At 45.1% G+C, this 18,474-nt stretch overlaps 7 protein-coding genes across 7 annotated transcripts; 4 read left to right on the top strand and 3 right to left on the bottom strand. All coding sequences in view use genetic code 12, as the record gives it.

Annotated features, from left to right (window-relative positions):
- Positions 1 to 67: 67 nt before the first annotated feature.
- CXQ85_001884 (uncharacterized protein) lies at positions 68 to 1,519 on the bottom strand (the record flags this gene model as incomplete). Its single annotated transcript, XM_025485579.1, has 2 exons — positions 68 to 770; positions 1,446 to 1,519. 2 exons carry the CDS (start codon positions 1,517 to 1,519, stop codon positions 68 to 70), a joined length of 777 nt encoding a protein of 258 aa, XP_025341044.1.
- A 201-nt stretch (positions 1,520 to 1,720) lies between these two features.
- CXQ85_001885 (uncharacterized protein) lies at positions 1,721 to 2,863 on the bottom strand (the record flags this gene model as incomplete). The annotated part of the gene is made up of 1 exon (XM_025485580.1): positions 1,721 to 2,863. The coding sequence occupies one exon, from the start codon at positions 2,861 to 2,863 to the stop codon at positions 1,721 to 1,723; it is 1,143 nt and encodes a 380-aa protein (XP_025341045.1).
- Positions 2,864 to 3,731: 868 nt separating this feature from the next.
- Positions 3,732 to 4,873, top strand: CXQ85_001886 (uncharacterized protein; the record flags this gene model as incomplete). Its single annotated transcript, XM_025485581.1, has 2 exons — positions 3,732 to 4,397; positions 4,445 to 4,873. The coding sequence occupies 2 exons, from the start codon at positions 3,732 to 3,734 to the stop codon at positions 4,871 to 4,873; spliced, it is 1,095 nt and encodes a 364-aa protein (XP_025341046.1).
- A 304-nt stretch (positions 4,874 to 5,177) lies between these two features.
- Positions 5,178 to 7,517, top strand: CDC53 (cullin; the record flags this gene model as incomplete). Its single annotated transcript, XM_025485582.1, has 1 exon — positions 5,178 to 7,517. One exon carries the CDS (start codon positions 5,178 to 5,180, stop codon positions 7,515 to 7,517), a length of 2,340 nt encoding a protein of 779 aa, XP_025341047.1.
- A 60-nt stretch (positions 7,518 to 7,577) lies between these two features.
- On the top strand, positions 7,578 to 8,531 carry CXQ85_001888 (WD40 repeat domain-containing protein; the record flags this gene model as incomplete). Its single annotated transcript, XM_025485583.1, has 1 exon — positions 7,578 to 8,531. One exon carries the CDS (start codon positions 7,578 to 7,580, stop codon positions 8,529 to 8,531), a length of 954 nt encoding a protein of 317 aa, XP_025341048.1.
- A 26-nt stretch (positions 8,532 to 8,557) lies between these two features.
- CXQ85_001889 (uncharacterized protein) lies at positions 8,558 to 12,283 on the bottom strand (the record flags this gene model as incomplete). The annotated part of the gene is made up of 1 exon (XM_025485584.1): positions 8,558 to 12,283. The coding sequence occupies one exon, from the start codon at positions 12,281 to 12,283 to the stop codon at positions 8,558 to 8,560; it is 3,726 nt and encodes a 1,241-aa protein (XP_025341049.1).
- Positions 12,284 to 13,542: 1,259 nt separating this feature from the next.
- MLT1 (Mlt1p) lies at positions 13,543 to 18,363 on the top strand (the record flags this gene model as incomplete). The annotated part of the gene is made up of 2 exons (XM_025485585.1): positions 13,543 to 13,660; positions 13,709 to 18,363. The coding sequence occupies 2 exons, from the start codon at positions 13,543 to 13,545 to the stop codon at positions 18,361 to 18,363; spliced, it is 4,773 nt and encodes a 1,590-aa protein (XP_025341050.1).
- Positions 18,364 to 18,474: the final 111 nt, after the last annotated feature.

Raw genomic sequence — 18,474 nt, forward strand, 5'->3', positions numbered from 1 at the left:
TTTTAGAATACCTTACGTACGTGAGGTGTAGCACAAAACACATATTTTGTTACATCAGCTACTTGTATCAACATAGACACCATATACACTGACCTGACAGACTCTCCGGCCCGTCTTCTGTCTTACTGTCCTCCAATAATTCAGCTTGCGGTGTAGCTTCTAGTGCCGCAGACGCCGGCTCTTCAGTAATCAATTGAGGTGCATCTCTTGGTAAGAAAAGAGAACTTCCACTTGCCGCAGGCGGTCCTTCAACCAAAGGAGATAAAGCTGTTGTTGCTACCGGAGCAGAAGGAGCCGGCTGCCACCTATTAGTGAGCCAATTGGTCCACAGCGATTGTTGAGGACTATCATCATTGGCTTGATATGGATGAGCAAAATCAAGCGGCATGTTTGGGTTGCTTTGACCATCCAGTGGCCTGAAACGAGCCAAACGGTCCAGCATGTACTCAGTAAACGGGTCTAAGAACAAACCAGTCGGTAGTTGAGGTCGTTCAACGCAATGCGCTGGTTCTGGAGGACTTCGAGGACCAGCCTGACATTGAAAGTTAGGAGTATCTGATCGCTCAGATTCTGGTGAAACTGTGCTTTCTGGCTGATTCTCAACAGCATTTTCTGTGTTCCCTGAACCGCCCAATGGAAATTGACTTAGGCTCTCTACATGACTGAGCTTACCTGTTGACCTGATGATTGTAATGTTGGCTGGCAAAGTAATTGATAATCCAGGCGGCAGGCGAGAAGAGCGACCAACATATTGAGGAATTGTTTTGACCCTTAGAGGTGGTGAAGGTGCAAACGAAAAGGCAGCTGAAGTTGCTTGTTCATTGTACGCTTTTATATGGTCAAAACCACTTCTTTCAGGCAGAAAATTGAAAATTGCAGAACTTGGAGAGTCGGGATGTGACCGCCTCAGCTTAGAGATCGACTTTCGATGTATACTTTGTGGAGATGGAGGTAATGGCATGTCTGGTTTGGGTTCAACGGTCTTTGTGTTTTACCATACCAGATCAGGCTGGGTTTTTGCAACCATTTCTACACCCGTACACCACAAGAGGTGACGGTACCACCAACGAATATCCCATTTCCAAGGGAATGAAAATTGCCAATCAAGCAATTCATAAGGCAAATTTTTGTCAAAATCGTCGAGTGAGCCTCCTCAAGTCAAGCTATGCATTTATCATTGCTCACTCGGGCATGGCCATTCTCATCGTAGGTGTACCTTGGAAATATATTCTTGATTCGATCATCCCTTCAGCAAGCCTCCGTCAAGACCACTTATTGTCATCACCGTTTGAATAGACTTCCTCCTTAGTTGTTCGTCTTCCTAGACTACATTGTTGTGGTTTATTCATACCGTAGGCATGTATTGCTATGTACGGACATCTCGATGGGGTGAAAGCTTTTCAGCCAATGTTCCATGAGAGCGTCAGACTAAGCTGTCCAATTACTTGGATCTAGCTCTAACCTTCCGTCTCTTTCTCTTAAGTCTTCTAACTCTCTTCTTTCTCCACTTATCTCTCATAGTGAATGAATGCTGGAGGAAAAAAAGTAAGAGAGAAGGACCAGTCGCACTATATATGAGTCTGCCGACAAGTGACCGTCGTGCAAAGCACACCAGAAATCCATGTCGCAGACTGTGCGGAGCCCTCCTGTGACTGCTTTTTTTGAACCTCACACGTGAACAACATCACGCGCGAACACCTTCACACTGGCTGGGGGAGCTTTACTGTACACTCTCCTCAGCCAACTGCTTCTTTAAGCGGGCCAGCTCTTGCTTCAATGCCTTGTGAAGGTCGTCTCTTAATTGTTCAAGGCCGCTGTGATCCACGATTCTATCAATTGTGTCGTGGGTCACAAGAACCAGTTCATTCTCATTATTATCCTCTGCTTTGACTTTTGCAAAGGTCGCATCTGCCAAGTATGGAACGTCTAGTTTAGAGCAGGCCTGGAATGTCAAATGAGTGGTGTCGTCAGGCGTTGGGTCGGCATCTGGATCTCCAGTGGTCTCCAACAAGTAGCCCATGTTGTTGACACCCATGAGTGCTTTGATGTGGCAGTAGAACCTATATGCCAAATAGAAACCCGGCACATTCGGCATTACTGGGATAAGCGCAAGGGGAAGGGTGATTGGGACACCAATTCCACACCAAATGGCCCACTTGCGATGATAAGTACCAAATTGATCTCTGAAATGATGCATCTGCGAGAGAATAGCCAGTGCCTCTTGGAACCTGGGGTGATACACTGGGATGGGTTTCAATTGATCCACAGAAACTTTCTTCTCCTTCATCTTTCCCGTGACTAACGTTTTGGGTACCTCTTGAAGGTGTTCCTCGTTGATCTCTCTAACCATGACTTTCTTTGCAGGGAAAGATTGAAGGCAACTCTCGTCATATGGGATGGTATCGAGGAGCTTATTGGCAAACACCACAACTTTCTTGTTGATAGTAATCTCGGAACTTCGGAGCTTATCCCAACCCTTGCGAGCCAAGGCTATGATTTTCGCCTCGGCTCTCACATATAATGGCACCTTCTGGCCCTTGTCTAGGAAAGACAGTTTGTGGTTGCAAAATATGTAAGACCTGTGGGTTGTGATTGGGATGGAAACGATATAAAGCGTCTCGGGATCAAAAATAGGTTTTGGCTGCTTTATCTCTGATCCGCTATGCTCTTCAGGCTTCAGATCAGTAGACATGTACCTGAATCTGTTCCCCACCATAGCCCATGGCAACGGTCTTGTTCTCCAAGGACCGACGGCGGCATGACGAAAAGCTGAGGAATTCAAGGCCGCCATTGCGCCTAGCGAACGACTGCCATTATTTGAAAGAATATGCGATACAGTTCTCTCACACCTGGTAACAAGCATCAGAGGGTTGCTGAAGGGGCAAAGGCCCATCGAACTATCAGCAAGTGGATGTGGGGAAGTATGCAGGAAGTTGCAAAATAGTACCGCCAGAGCAACGAACCAGAGGGCGTACAAAGACAATCCGAGAAGGGAAAAAAAGATGGCTTGCATTAACTGACAAGCAGATTCTACTAGCAATCGGAAGTCTAAGTATTGTGCTACATTGTGTTTGGAGGTTTGCTTTATGGTATGCCTCGGTTCAGTACGACACATGCCAGAGAAGACGCACGCCAGTGACAGTGTCTTAGCGAATATGAGAATGCAACATGGCAAGGCGAAGCTTGAAAAAAAAGTGAAAAAGAAAGGATACCAAACACTGGCTCAAAACCAAAACCAAATTCAAAATCCTAGTTTTGAAAAAATCAAATTTAGGTTCCATCGCTTCCTCTAAGATTGGCTACTGGTTTTGTGTCTCTTCGATTGGCGCTAGTCCCACATCGTTTATCATACCTGCCCAATGCGGCAATGTAAGTAAACATACCACATCGGCATCAGGGGCTGCCAAAGGAGAAGGAGGATATTTTTGAAGATACGAAGATAATCTTGGGACCAGTGATTGTGAAATAAAATTAAAAAAAATTGGTTAATCCTGGCGTGCCCCTATATTTCGGTCTCCTATAGAATCCTTCGACTTGCTTGTGTTTGGATGCAAAACGTCAGTCTGCAGTCACCTCTGGGATTTGCTACAAACCTCACTTGCCGAATTGCACTCTAACCATCCACCATACCAGAGACTTACAAAAAACTGGCCTTTCTTGAGTACCCCTAGACTCGGCAATACCATAGAAACCACGCGGCAAGAAGGAACTATCAAGTGAAGGCACTCGAAATGCAATCTGAGCGCCATTCCAATGCCAAAGCAGACCAAAATGGTAACTTCTACCCACTAGATCCAGTCGCCGAGACGCCTCTTCTGTTCTATTCCCAGACGGCGGCTCTTGTGCCAACGTATGTGTTGGATAGACTAGCGCAGGCCCACCACAGGGAACAGAATAATGCCAATGTCAACGTGGGCCAGGCGGATTTCTCCCAGTCGTTAAGAGCGCAACATCAGACCCGCTGGGACGACGAAGAACAGTACCAGCTGTTTGCCAACGACCCTTTCGTCCGCTCTATAGGCGGCAACTGGAGCAATTTCATCAAGACCGTCAAGATGCCCGAGGTGTATCCGCCAGATAGAATGGATGAAGTTTCGACGCTCGCTGAGCGGGCCGACTTTGACGAGCCATGGGGCGGAGACGAGAGACTTCGGCTCGCTCTCATGGGCGCCTCGTCTAATGACTCTATCGCCGACATAGATAGCTCGCCAGGGTTCTGGTCGAAGATGTTCAAGAAGAAACCGCAAAAGCCGGATGAAAAAGTTCGTCACAGGTCCCAAGCTGGCTACTGGATGCTGGACGAGAAGCGTGCTGTTCTTTTACCCACGTTGAAGAGGATTTTCATCACCAATCCATTGGTACCTCTTCTATTGCGTATCCTTATCCTCATGTTCTGCGTGGCTGCTTTAGCCCTCGCATGTACCATCTTTGAAAACTCCAAAAGAAGTATGATGACTTTGAAATTCCACAACAAGCCAGTACTATCATGGCCATTGTGGTGAACTGCTTTGCAGTGGTTTATGTTGTCTATATTGCGTACGACGAGTACTCTGGTAAGCCAATGGGGTTGAGAAACCCGCTGGGGAAGATGAAGCTCATTATGTTAGACTTGTTTTTCATTATATTCTCCTCGGCAAACCTTTCATTGGCTTTCAACTCCTTAGCCGACCAGGAATGGGTTTGTCATGACGTGAACTCTGATGTTCTCAAGAGCTTGGGGATCTTTTACCCACCAGTATCGTCTCTTTGCAGGCGACAAAAAGCGTTAACATCGTTTTTGTTTTTGGCGCTATGTCTATGGGTTCTTACGTTCACGATATCTATTATACGAGTGGTAGATAGGGTGACCGTCAGTGATTCAAGGACAGAGTAGAGATAGTAATATAATTCAAGGGTTAGCGAGTACCCGTAGATCCCACCTCCTGAGCAACAATTCCAAGCGCCACACAAACTTCCAACAAACAACAATACCAACACTTCAGAACCACAAATTAAATTAAATCATATAAATTCCCATGGATCAGGTGTTTCTGCAGGCTAGTCGTCTCCAACTTCGGCCACCTCCAGTAGTACTACCAGTCAACTCCTGCACCCATGTCCTACCACAATCGCAACAGCGCTATCTGGGATCCATTAGAAATCTTTCTTCTCTATACTATTCCCAATCACCGCCACACATGTCGTCACCCCAAACCCTTCCAATAGCAGGTGATTTGGATGCCACGTGGAATTTCATTGAACCTGGTCTCGAGTTCATTCTTGGGGCCCAGGGTGATCAGGGCGTCACATCCAGAATGTACATGAACTGCTACACCGCCGTGTATAACTACTGTGCCAACAAGTCTCGTAACCTGAATGTGTCTGTTTTCAGCAAATCTGGTAAGGATAAGACCACATACTCCTTGACGGGGGCAGAGATATACAATAAACTACAAGAGTACCTAATCAACTTCATCCAGAGCTTGCAGAAGGAGCCACACGAGCTGTTCTTGGAGTTTTACGTCAGGAAATGGAAGCGTTTCACCATTGGTGCTGGCTACATGAATAATGTTTTTGACTATATGAACAGATACTGGGTCCAGAAGGAGCGCTCAGACGGAAGAAGAGACATCTTTGACGTCAACACATTGGCATTGCTCCAGTGGAAGTACCATATGTTTAATAACAACGCCGACAGGATCATGAACGAGGTGCTTGAATTGATTGAGAGGCAGAGAAACAACGAGATCGTCGACACAAATGTCATTTCCGTGGCCGTCAGATCCATGGTTGATTTGGGCATTGACACCAACGATTTGAAGAAGACGAATATGTTGGTCTACACGAAGCATTTCGAAATGGATTTCATGACTCGTACCGCTGTCTACTACAAGAAAGAGAGTGACAGCTTCCTCTCACTGCACAACGTTGTCGACTACATGATGAAATGCGAGAGCAGATTGTCTGAGGAGATTTCCAGATCCAACAACTACTTAGAGGAACGGAGCAAGAGGCAATTGCTTGAAGTGTTGCACATGGTTTTGATCAGAGATCACGCCAATGAGATGTACGACCAGTTCCTCAAGTTGCTCGAACAAAATGAAATCGACCATATCCTGAGGATGTACAAGTTATTATCCAAGGTACCCAGCACATTGCAGCCATTGGCAGATAGTTTGGAGAGCCACATCAAGGTAGAGGCTGCTAAAGCTATAGAAGAGCTTAAAACCTCCGCAGAACCTACTGGCGCACCAGCGCCTGAAGAGAGGACCAAGAGATCGTCTCAAGGTCTCATCTCTCCAAAGGTATACATACACACGTTGATTCTGGTTTACATGAAGTTCAACGATGTTGTCTTTAATGCATTTAAGAAGGACCCCCTTTTCATCAAAGCGTTAGACTCTGCTTGTCGACACTTTGTCAACATTAATGTCATCGCTACACCTACTCCAAAGAGCGCAAGCAAGACTCCGGAATTGTTGGCTAAGTATGCCGACAGCTTCTTGAAAGCCACATCTAAGGAAGCTGATGTCGCCAATATGACGGCTGACAACTTAGCTCTCATGTTGAAATACATCGACAACAAAGATGTCTTTGAAAACAACTACCGCCGTTTGCTTGCTAAGAGATTGATTAATGGTAATACAAAGTCTGACGAGCTAGAAGAAGGTATGTTACAAAGATTACAAGAGGGTAACTCGATGGAATTCACGTCTAAAATCAGCAAGATGTTCCAAGATATGAAGTCTCTGGAAGATTTGAAGATGAACATCAGACAAATCCTTGGAGATCGGTCGGTTGTCAACGACTTTACCCCATTAATTTTGGCCCAGAGCATGTGGCCATTCCATCATATTGAGGATTATAAACTCAATGTTGCGCCCGAGTTGCAGGACACGATCAAGGCCGTGGAAGAGGAATACACTGGCAAGCATAACGGTAGAGAATTGCAGTGGCTTTGGAACCACGGAAAGAGTGAAATCAAAGCTAACTTGTCAAGAAAAGGTAAACCTCCATTCATTTTCACCGTTACCAACGTGCAACTCATGATCATCTTGGCTTTCAACAAAAACACAACCTATTCCTACGCCCAACTTCATGAAATCGTTGGTGTTGCCAAACACGTATTTGAGGCCCACTTGACGCCGCTTGTTAAATTCAAGTTGCTTGAGCAGAACCCTAATTCGCCTCTGGAGTTCAACTCTCCTGACACCACCTTCACAATCGTGAACGAGTACAAGTCAAAGAAGTTGAAGGTCAACTTCGTCAGCACAATCAAGAGCGAACAGAAACAAGAAGACGAAGACACGAACAAGGAGATTGACGAGTCGAGAAAGAACTACCTTACGGCTAGTATCGTGAGAATAATGAAGGCCAGAAAGACCATGAAGCACAACGAGTTGGTCAACGAGGTTTTACTCCAGGCCCAATCACGTTTCAAGGCAAAACTCATCGACCTCAAAAGAGCAATCGAATACTTGTTGGAGAAGGAGTACATAGCACGTTGTGAGGGAGACTCTTACGAGTACCTCGCCTAGATATAATGCACCGTAATGTATAACTGATGAGATGCGCACAGGCCATACATAATCCACAACATGGCTCTTCAACCAACACGCAACGGTCGTGGAGGTAATATTCTCTATGACGATGCCGTTCTTTTGCTGGGTCACCAGGGAAATGTTCTCTCGGCCAAGTTCAGTCCTTACGGTGAAAACATAGCTTCTGGAGGAATGGACAGAGACATCTTGCTATGGAAGCTACCGGTGGATCTCGAAGAAGAGATCCCCAATTACGGTATTCTTCAAGGACATAAAGGAGCAGTCACTTCTCTACGATGGCTACTGGAGGCCTCGTTGTTTTCTGTTTCATCAGATACGACCGTCGCTTTCTGGGACACAGAAACTGGAGTCAAGAAGAGAGTAGGCAAGAGCCACTCTTCTGTTGTTAACGATTGCGCTAAGTTGGGCCAGCAAAGTGTTTCCGTTGGAGATGACGGCGATGCAATTGTGTGGGATGAGAGGGAAAAGAACGAGATCTTCAAGTTCACTACCGAGTATCCTCTACTAGCGTGTGACGCTTCCAAAGATACCATCTACGTGAGTGGAATAGACTCTTACGTTCGTGCTTATGATGTGAAAACAAAGAAATTGGCATGGAAGTCCCAGCCTTTCCAGGCACCAACCACGTCGTTGGCTCTCAGTCACGACGGGAATATGCTTGCAGCGAGATCTATGGATGGTGAAGTAAGACTTCTTAGCACGAAGAATATCATTACTGACGGAGTCAGTCGAGTTGGAAAATATGGTTATGACGGTAGTGTGGGTGGACCTCAGAAGAATCTTGTGAAGCTTGCCTTTTCTTCTGACGATACCTTACTATCGCTGGGATCAGAAGAGCCAACTTGTGTGGTATGGGGCTCAACATCACGTCGTATGGTACACAAATTCGACGACCATGCCAAAGGTGTTTTGGATGTGGACTTTCATCCTTCAGAGAAAATTCTCATGACGGCGTCAGCAGATTCTAATTTGATATTGAGAGAGCTTTGATTTTGAGGAGAATTGAGTATCTATCACTATCTAAATTGCACACGCCTGCGTTTGACAATCCCCTCCTTCTTTTGTTGTTGAACTCGTTTGGGCGTGTTGCCTATACTGAGCAAGTCTCTATTTGACTCTGCTTTGGTTGGTTTCTGTTGTTTCATGCTGTTGAGCTTGTCTAGGTTTTCTTGAGTAAAGAGCCGCATTGTCCAGTCATGATAGGGTATACCGCCATAGTCCTGTTTGGTCATGGTGTGTGACTGAAGAGAAGACTCTTCATCCAAGTGCTCATTGAAATCCTGATTATCAACGTCTTCATGCGCCGGGATCGAGAATGATGAGTGCTCCTCTTCGTGAATATCAGTTGGAAGAAACTCATGCTTCAAGATAAATCGCTGCATACCTGCGTCATCAATCACTTCATGCTTGGAAGGTTGACCATCAAAGCTTTCATCTTCATGTCCGGTTCGCCGCTTATAAATTTCCTCCTCGAGAGTACCTCGCAAAACCAATGTTTCGACGTAAACCTCTTGTGTTTGTCCGATTCTGTGTGCTCTCTTTATTGCTTGAGCTTCTCTAGACCTGTGCCATACTGGCGACAAAAAATAGACTCGGGTTGCAGAAATCACAGTCAATCCATGTGCTGCCAATCTCAAATCCATGATGAGAGCTATTCCTCCGTCGACCTGGGAATCATGATGGTCAAACTCTATAATGTTGTTGGCCCTCTGACTTGCACCAATAAAAGTAGCATATAAAATATACTTCACGCCAATAATGTCTAGAAATTCGGAAAGGTAGTAAGCAGAGTCCTCGTACTCGAAGAAAACAATCGACTTGAGACCGGCTCTTTGATTCTCCACGAGCTTTGTTGCGAGGTATGAGAGCTTGGAAGATGCCGTTCCACGAATGTTAGCGTTCTTGATATTGCACACCCTTTCGTACGAATTGTTCTCTGGGATGCTAGAAGCCGAACGGATAGAGCGGGCACTGGCTATGTTCTGCTTGCTTCTCAAAAGATCAACCTCGGGGTCGACTTTGGAATCCAGCAAGTTCGTGCCGGCCACAGCCTTACTGTCTGGACTACCAGGATGTCGCTTTCGTGAGTTTCCCTCCTTTTGTTCCGCTTCCATCCAGTATCTTTCCCAAAATGGGCCTGAGGCTTCATGTAATTTCATTTCCAACTTTTCGGTGTCGTTCATATTAAGAAACCTGTTCTTGTAATAGAACTTCTGGAGAGCTGATAGATGCGGTGCCCCGAAAAGCGACATCGATTGGTCCAACACCATGCCAAAATGCTTGACGAATGAATTTGGAACGCCTTCAACATAGTACAACATCTCATGAAGAGCAGCTGCTGTTCTCCAACTTTGATTCTCTAATGCTTCTGAGGATGCTTTAATGGAATTGTAAAGTAATCGTCTGTCGTAGGTAGAATGATATGGACCACCATCCTTGTTTTGTTTCTTTAATCCATGTTTTGCGATCCGTAATAAGGTTTCGACGTCTTGTTGTTTGAAACCCGTCCAGTAAAACGTAGCGAGCTGAAGGTTGTTCACCAATTTCCGGAGTTCTTGATGATTGGAAGCATCGAACATATAGTCAGAGCCTTCCCTTTCAGAAGATACGGCGTTGACTGCAAGAACTGCGGTAAAAAGGTTTATAGCTAGCTTATTCTGGTAAGATGGGTTTATAAAGACGGCTTCATGATGTAGTTGTGGTAGTTTTAAATCCCTTTCGACCTCAGTCAAGTTGTGCCGCACTAGCAATATATTCAAGAGATTCCTCAAGCTTGTTTCGGTGTTGAAGTTCTCTGAAGTCAAGTATCGTACAATTGTAGAGCTCCAGAGCCGAGGCTGGCTGAAGTAAGGTTCAATTTTGAAGAAACTCGAGACAAGGTTGCCAACTCTAGTAAGATCGTCCTTTACGCTAAAACTGCTTTTAACAGTGTACTTCCTCTTCTTGCTGGGGCTTGAAGTGACAGGCTCTTCTTCATTCATATGTAGATTCGTCAAGCCAGAGGTAGGCGTACCAGTCACTGCCCATATTCTTTCACACAGTAATGATTTACAGTCGGAGCTGAGACTAGTGGATTTCGAGCCCATTGAGTGCCCTTCATCTATAATGAGTCTTTTCCAATGGATCGCTTTAAGGATACTATCATCAGGCCGAATCCTCTTTTGGAACAGCGAAATAGTCATGACAACAAGATCATATTGGATCAACTCGCGTGGTGAAGATGGAAGTAAGTTCGAGTAAACGGAACTATCCGTCTTAAGGTGTTCTTGGAAGCGATCTGAGATGAAGAGAGACTTGAGGTAATTTGGTTCAAGATGCTTCGTCATTTCACCATGCCACTGATGGAAAAGGTTCTCGGGTACTATAACCAAGGTGGTATTGCAAAGGTAGAGTACACGAAAGCGACCATCTTGCATCAATGAGTGACGGGCACGAACCCCAAGATGATTCTCGGCAATATGTAACGGAAGCTTGAAAAAGCCAGGACGGTAAGAAAGCTTCTCAACAACCGATGAAGGGAGATCATCTTTATAAAATTTCCAGGGAAGTGACTTTTGAGAGATTGTCTCCCTACAGATTTCCCAGAGCGACTTCAACGTACCGGGAAGCTCTATGGGCTTTTCATTGACAGTGCCTTCCATACTCTGGTCATCATGTAGAATAGCATCTTCTGGTATGGTAGAAAATTGATGCTTGGTCAAACATACCAATGAAAGACAGATCAATGTCTTGCCGAGACCCATATTTTCAGCTAGGATGCCGCCTTTCGGAAGAAGGAATGAATCTGGTAGTCTGTGAAAGTCCAAAAAGAAGATATCAACATAGTAGCTGTAACCACACGGAGAAGTAACTTTTGTATAGTTCGGTAGGATTTCTCGTTTTGGAACCAGTTCCTTTTCGTACATCTTGCACACCGAGTTGAGCTGGAAAGGGTATAAGACAGAAGATACTCCATTAATAGGGGATTGATTGGTATAGTAGCAATTAACGAGGCCCTTTATTATCTCTTCTCCCGATGGTATATCTAGTGGTGGCTGGAAGTTCTTATCTTTGTATTTTGAAAGATCTGGTGGCGATATACTATCGTACGTTCGCTTCACCACTGTTTCCAAAGAATGAACAGTCGAATGCAGTGGAACCAAATATGACGACCCTTCTAGCCATCTCTGGATATGAAAAGATTCCGAAGAGCCTGTTTCAGGCTTCTTTCCAGCAGGTTTCAGTCCTATCAAGGGAACCATGACTGAGATACCCAGCACCGAGCCATTCTCCCAAGAACCAGCCGAAAAGTCAACCACTTCTCGTAAAACCAGCCAGTTTGACTTATAAATCTTGGCCAAACGTGTTTCCAGCGTCAACCTGCTTCTCCACAGTTTCACAAACCGTGCTCCATCAACATCGCTCGGCACAGCGTACAACCGAACCCTGTAAACTGGAGTTGGTTTTGCACCCAATGATTTGAAGAGGGTATCCAATGTACCAAGCGTAGCCTTCCTATATGTAGCCACAAAGTATCTGTGTCGTAGAAGTTGGGAAAGGGCTCGAACATGGGTGCTAGCACTGGCACCAATGCAAGTATCCAAGAACCATGGATCTAGCCATTTCCAGCCGTCTTCATCCAGGGCAATTCCCTCAAAGCCAAACTGAAGACCTTCTAAGCCGTATATTAGAAGCGTCCCTACGGCAACCAAGGAATCTAAGTTGCTGCAAATTCGACACACCTCTTGTATCTCCAGGCCCATGAGGAAGATAAGTATGCACCAGGCATGCAGATGAGCTCGGGAAGCGATGCGACCAATATAGTAGGGAGAGTATGAGGTGAAATACAGGTAAGAAGTCAAAAAGGCAAAAGCCAAAAACCAAAAACCAAAGCAAAAGCTCAACAAGTCGATCCGAAATGTACATATGGATCGGTTCATGTTGACTTCCGTTTTGGTGCTGGCGGTGGTGCATTTGCAGCTTGTCGGATAAGCTGTCAAGGTTTAGCGCGGGCTCGGCTCGAGTTTTCCAGGCTGTCAATGGATGCAAATACCAAGGCAGAGACAAACCAACCAAAGAAGGTGGAATTGATGAAGAAACACCAAAAAGGAAAAAAACGGTTGTCAATGGAGGTTGAAAACAAATATGAAGAAAACAACAAACATAGAAAAGTACCGCCAGTATCACCCTCTGAGCTCCCTCGTCTGGCTACCCTACTGGTCACCTGAACCACAGTAGTCCAAGTACCCAGCCAAACCACCACCACCGACCTCCTACCTTCTACCTTCTACCACCACCAGGTACCACCAGCCTCCTTCCACTTTGCATTTTCTGCCGCTCTGATTGGCCCCTTCCCTGATTGGCTTACACCTCTTTGTGTCTGTGTCTACCAGTGCCAGTGATTTTCGCAGCCGTTCCACTATCTCAAGGCCGTACGCCCAAGAGGCTCAATCCTCTCTGTGGGTCCCCTCGCTTTGCCACCCAGATAACCAGCAAACAAAAAGACTCCCCACGTTCTGTCTATCCATTTAAAGAACTACAGCCGTGCTGCCAAGTATGACTCATTCCTACGCTTTAAGATCAAAACAGTAACCACCTTCTCCCAAACCGTGTATTTTGCCACCCGGGTACGATAGGCTCTTGTGCCTACGTACCCTGCGGATAGAGCCACACTGGAAGCGACCCACGCCTAATATGCACTGGACGAAGGTTTGGAAAGAAAATGGAAGCAAGGCAGAGGGTCGTATGGCGCAGAGGATGCAAGACTGCGGTGAGTCAGTACATGGAGAAGATAGGTTTTGTACGGATTCGGCCCGATTGGGTGGGAAAGCCTACGGGGTTTATACCCTTTTTTGACGGTGACAGATAATTTTTCAGATATAGGTATTTTTTTTTTTTTTTTTCAAGCCGCGCAGCTTATCTGTAACTCTCGCTACCACCTTATATAACCGCCATATTTCTTCACCCTCATCTCTGACTTGTACTTTTTTTTTTTTGTACATTATCTATTCATTCCAGGTTTATGCCTCAACTACCGATATTGGCCCCGTCTCCGTCTCCGTTGACGCCAATGGCCACAGGCCGCCTAAACTGTACGTTGGGCGAAGCCATCTATCGGCCTCTATTCAATCCACATAAAAGTGCCCCAAACCCGTGTTTCCTAGCTTCGGGCCTCCTACTTATCCAAGCTCCTTTTGCCATTGTTACCTTGTACCAGCTTATATTGCTTTTGTTCAGAAACAGCTATGGTCCTTTCAAACTTAAATACTCATTTGGCAACCCATGGTCGGTGAAAAGTGTGGGTATCGTACACTTCTGGAAAGTGCTACTGGCCGTTCTTCAAGGCCTTGTGACTCTTCTCCTTGCATCTTTGAGCTCTGGCAACAGCCCTGTTGACAGTATATCTGAACTGGTGATTCCTCAGGCTGCTCTTGCTGCTGCAGCTGTGGCTTTCCTTTTGGTACTCCCACTTCATATCCTTGAATCCACCAGATCAGTTGTGGGCCACGGCTCCTTGCTCTTCTTCTGGTTCTTTTCCAGTATCTCATGGCTTATCATTCTCATCAACGATTGGTGGTCTCCATACAAGGTCTTTGTTCAGCCTCACGCCGGTAAAGACGTCTTGTCTCTGGTTATCACTGGGGAAGTTTTCTTGTTGGCCAACTCCATTTTTGTGTTTGTCCTTGAAAACTCATACTACAGTCCTTCCAAAGAATTGATCGAGTACTTTGACTTAAACGGATGGGAACCTTCTACTGTTAGAAACTTAGTCCAGCTTTTGTTGTTCACCTGGGTCAATCCTATGCTTAAAGATGTCTACCACACTAACAACATTGAGGTTGAAGAAGTTCCTAGCGCAGAAATTGAATTGCAAAGTGATGTTATTTCGGAAGTTTTCCGTAAAGCCTGGGCCAAGGAGATCAAAAGAGCTACTTGGTGGAGAGACAGAAGAGTCAGGAACGCAAAGGAACCAACCGAAGAAGACAAGAAAGTCAAACCTAGCTTGCTTTTAGTTGTTGGTAAGATGTACTGGATCACCTCTCTTCAAGGTATTGGTTTCCAATTGGGAGAAATTATCTCAAACACATCTGTTCCATTCTTGCTTCAAGCTTTCATCAAGTACTTCACGAACTATGTTACAGCTAAGGAAGCTGGCAAAGAGACTCCTCCTTTGATAATTGGTTTTGTCTTATCGTTTTCTATCTATGGTGCATCTGTCTTGCGTTACTTTTCCTTTAACCAGTTGTTCATGTCGTTCTTCCGTATCAGTTTTGGTGTTCAGTCCTCCCTTACCACGATGTCCTACGAGAAAGCTCTTAAATTATCCCCAGACGCCAGAAGAGAGAAGAACACCGGTGAGATCGTCAACCACGTGTCCGTGGATGTTGGTGTCATTGCTAGATGTCTTGAAGTTGTCTCTGATGCTGTTGTTATCCCAATTCGTTTGGCATTGTGCTTAGGTGCCTTGTGGAAACTTCTTGGTAACTCAACATGGGCTGGTCTTGCAGTTGCTCTTATCATGGTTCCACTTTCGTCTATGGTTAGTATGGCCATCTTCTCTTTGTTCAAGATCCAGATGGAGTGCAAGGATGAGAGAACCAGACTCACCTCAGAAATTCTTAACTCCATCAAGTCTATCAAGTTGTATTCTTGGGAGAAACCTATGTTAAAGCGTTTGGACGAAGTCAGAAACAAGAAGGAATTGAAGAACGCAAAGCAGATGGGTATTTGGAACGCCGGTGCAGACTTCGTCTGGGAATGTATTCCTTTCTTGATTTCATGTGCTGTGTACGGTTTCTTCGGCTTCTTCAGCGAGTCTCCACTTACTCCAGCTATTATTTTCCCAGCTCTTTCTTTGTTTGATCAACTTTCTGATCCAATTCAGATGATTCCAGGCATTTTCTCTCAGGTTGCCGAGGCCAAGGTGTCTTTAAACAGATTGCAAGATTACTTTATCATGGATGAGATGGAAGAGGGCGTTATTGAGCGCACTAACAAGCCATTGAAGAAGGGTGACGAGAGCGTCCGCATTTCGAATGCCTCATTTGTATGGTCTCAAAAAGCTGCCGACAAGACCGATGGTGAGCCTACTTACGCCTTGAAGAACATTAACTTCAAAGCAAGAAAGGGTGAATTGACATGCGTTGTCGGTAGAGTTGGTTCCGGTAAGACGACCCTTTTGAAGTCGATCGTTGGCGAGATTCCAAAGCTTCACACCGATAACAGTTCTGTCAGTGTAAATGGTACTGTTGCTTACTGTGCTCAGAATGCCTGGATCTTGAACTCGTCTGTGAGAGAGAACATTATTTTCGGCAAGCGTTTTGATCGTGACTTCTACGACAAGACCATCGAAGCATGTCAATTGAAGCATGACTTTGAGGTCTTGCCTCATGGTGACTCGACACTTGTGGGAGAGAAGGGTATTTCTCTTTCTGGTGGCCAAAAGGCTCGTTTGTCCTTGGCTAGAGCTGTTTATTCTAGAGCTGATATCTACTTGTTGGATGATGTGTTGTCTGCTGTCGACGCCCATGTTGGTAAGAGAATCACCAATGCTGTGTTGTCTTCTGATGGTATGTTAGCCTCCAAGACTATCATTCTCGCAACGAACTCCGTCAAGATCCTTAAGATTGCCCAAGATATTTACTACCTCAAGCAAGGTGAAGTCATTGAACATGGTACTCATGAATCATTGGTCGAGAAACAAGGTGATGTTGCCAAGCTCATTGCAGAGTTCGCTGATCAAAATGATCATCTGACTGACGCTGAAGACACTGCTCGTGAGCTGTCGACTGAATCTAGCGAAGACGAAGAGCCTAAACCATTCCAACCTACCGCACTTAGAGAGGTCGAGGATTTGGGTGATGACGCCCATATACCATTGGTCAAGGTTCTGAGTCAGCAAACTATTGGAAGAGCATCTGTGGTGTCTTTTGATCACAAGTATCAGTTCGAAGAAGACTTCGGAAAGACTCAAAAGGATGACGAGAACAAGGAGAAGACAGAGAAAGGTAAAATCAAGCTCGATGTGTACATTCAGTACATCAAGGCTTGCAGATATCCTATTATTATTGTTTGGTCTATCTTGTCTGTTGTCATTGCCGTCACTGAAATTTATGGAAGGGTTGTCTTGAAGATCTGGTCCGAAAAGAACTTTGAACATGGATCCAATGTCAAGCCTTCTCTTTATTTGACCCTCTATGCCTCTACCGGTGTTTTGGGAGGTATCATAAACTTTGTGAACAGTTACATTATCTGGACTTTCAGTGCAATCCATTGCTCGAAATACTTCCATGACCGTATGGCCAAGAGTGTTTTGAGAGCTCCAATGTCGTTCTTTGACACCACTCCTATTGGAAGGATTTTGAACCGTTTTTCGGACGATATTTCCGTTTTGGATAACCAGATGCTTTGGATTTCCATTGTTCTTTTCCACAGTATCATGGAGACATTGATCAGAGTTGGTATTGTTGTCTACAACTTGCCAGTCATGATTTTGGTCATCCCTGTTCTTGTCATCATTTTCATTCGTTACAGAAACTGGTTCATTCCAGCCTCCAGAGAGCTCAAGAGACTTCGTTCAGCTTTGAGAAGTCCTGTGTTCTCTCACTTGCAAGAGTCTATCAACGGTGCTGAAACCTTGCGTGCCTACAATGAGAATGAACGTTTCATTCACGCTAACAAGAGAAAGGTCGATAATGTCATTAAGGTGGACTTTGTCGCTCAAAACACTAACAGATGGTTGTCGATGAGACTTCAATCCATTGCTGCTCTTGTTGTCTTGGCTGCCAGTTTGCTGACTCTTTTGTCACTCGTTTCCAAGAAGCCTTTTTCCCCTGCGATGATTGGTTTTCTTATGACATATGTTTTCTCGTCTACCATGTTTTTGAACGCCATTATCAGAATGTGGTCGGAAGTTGAGGTCAGATTGGTCTCCATCGAAAGACTTATTGAATACGGTAATTTGCCATCGGAAGCTCCTGAAGTTATTGAAGAAAAGAGACCTCAAGAGACTTGGCCTGATAACGGCTCTGTCGAATTCAAGGGCTACAGTACTAGCTACAGACCTGGTCTTCCTCCAGTTTTGAAGAATATCAACCTTGAAATCAAGCCATCTGAGAAGATTGGTATTGTTGGCCGTACAGGTGCCGGTAAGAGTTCGTTGACGCTAGCTTTATTCAGAATCATCGAAGCCACAGAAGGAAACATCAATATTGATCTGATTGACACTAGCCAGATTGGTCTTCATGACTTGAGGGGCCAGCTTAACATTATCCCTCAGGATGCCCATGCTTTCGAAGGTACTGTTAGACAGAATTTGGACCCATTTGACCAATACACCGACGAGGAATTGTGGAAGGTGCTCGATTTGGCACACTTGAAGACCCACGTTGAGTCTATGAAGTCAGAAGTTAAAGAGGACAAGGACAAGAAGGACACAAAGAAGGATGCCAAGGACGAAGAACCACAAGTGGGACTCAAAGCCAATGTCCTTGAAGGAGGCTCAAACCTTTCGTCTGGTCAAAAACAGTTATTGTGTCTTGCTCGTGCTCTTTTGAAGAAGTCCAAGGTTTTGGTTCTAGATGAGGCCACTGCTGCTGTTGATGTTCAAACTGACAAGATTATCCAGGAAACAATCAGATCAGAGTTCAACGACAAGACTATTTTCACCATTGCTCACAGATTGGATACTATCTTGGACAGTGACAGAATTCTTGTGCTTGACAAGGGTGAAGTTAAGGAGTTTGACACCCCAGACAAATTACTCAGTGACAAGAACAGTGAGTTCTACTCCTTATGTAAAGAAGGTGGCTACCTTCTGAAAATCGAGAAGGAGAAGAATTAGACAGTTCATTCATTAGAGATACAATAAAGTTTAGAGATTTGATATTACCATGTAGAACACATTTTCGCAGCCATATGTAACGTCTTGCGCCACACCCCATGTGTTTCCCCA

Source organism: Candidozyma haemuli (assembly GCF_002926055.2).
Source record: "Candidozyma haemuli strain B11899 chromosome Unknown C_2014730914, whole genome shotgun sequence".
Classification (NCBI taxonomy): Eukaryota; Fungi; Ascomycota; class Pichiomycetes; order Serinales; family Metschnikowiaceae; genus Candidozyma; species Candidozyma haemuli.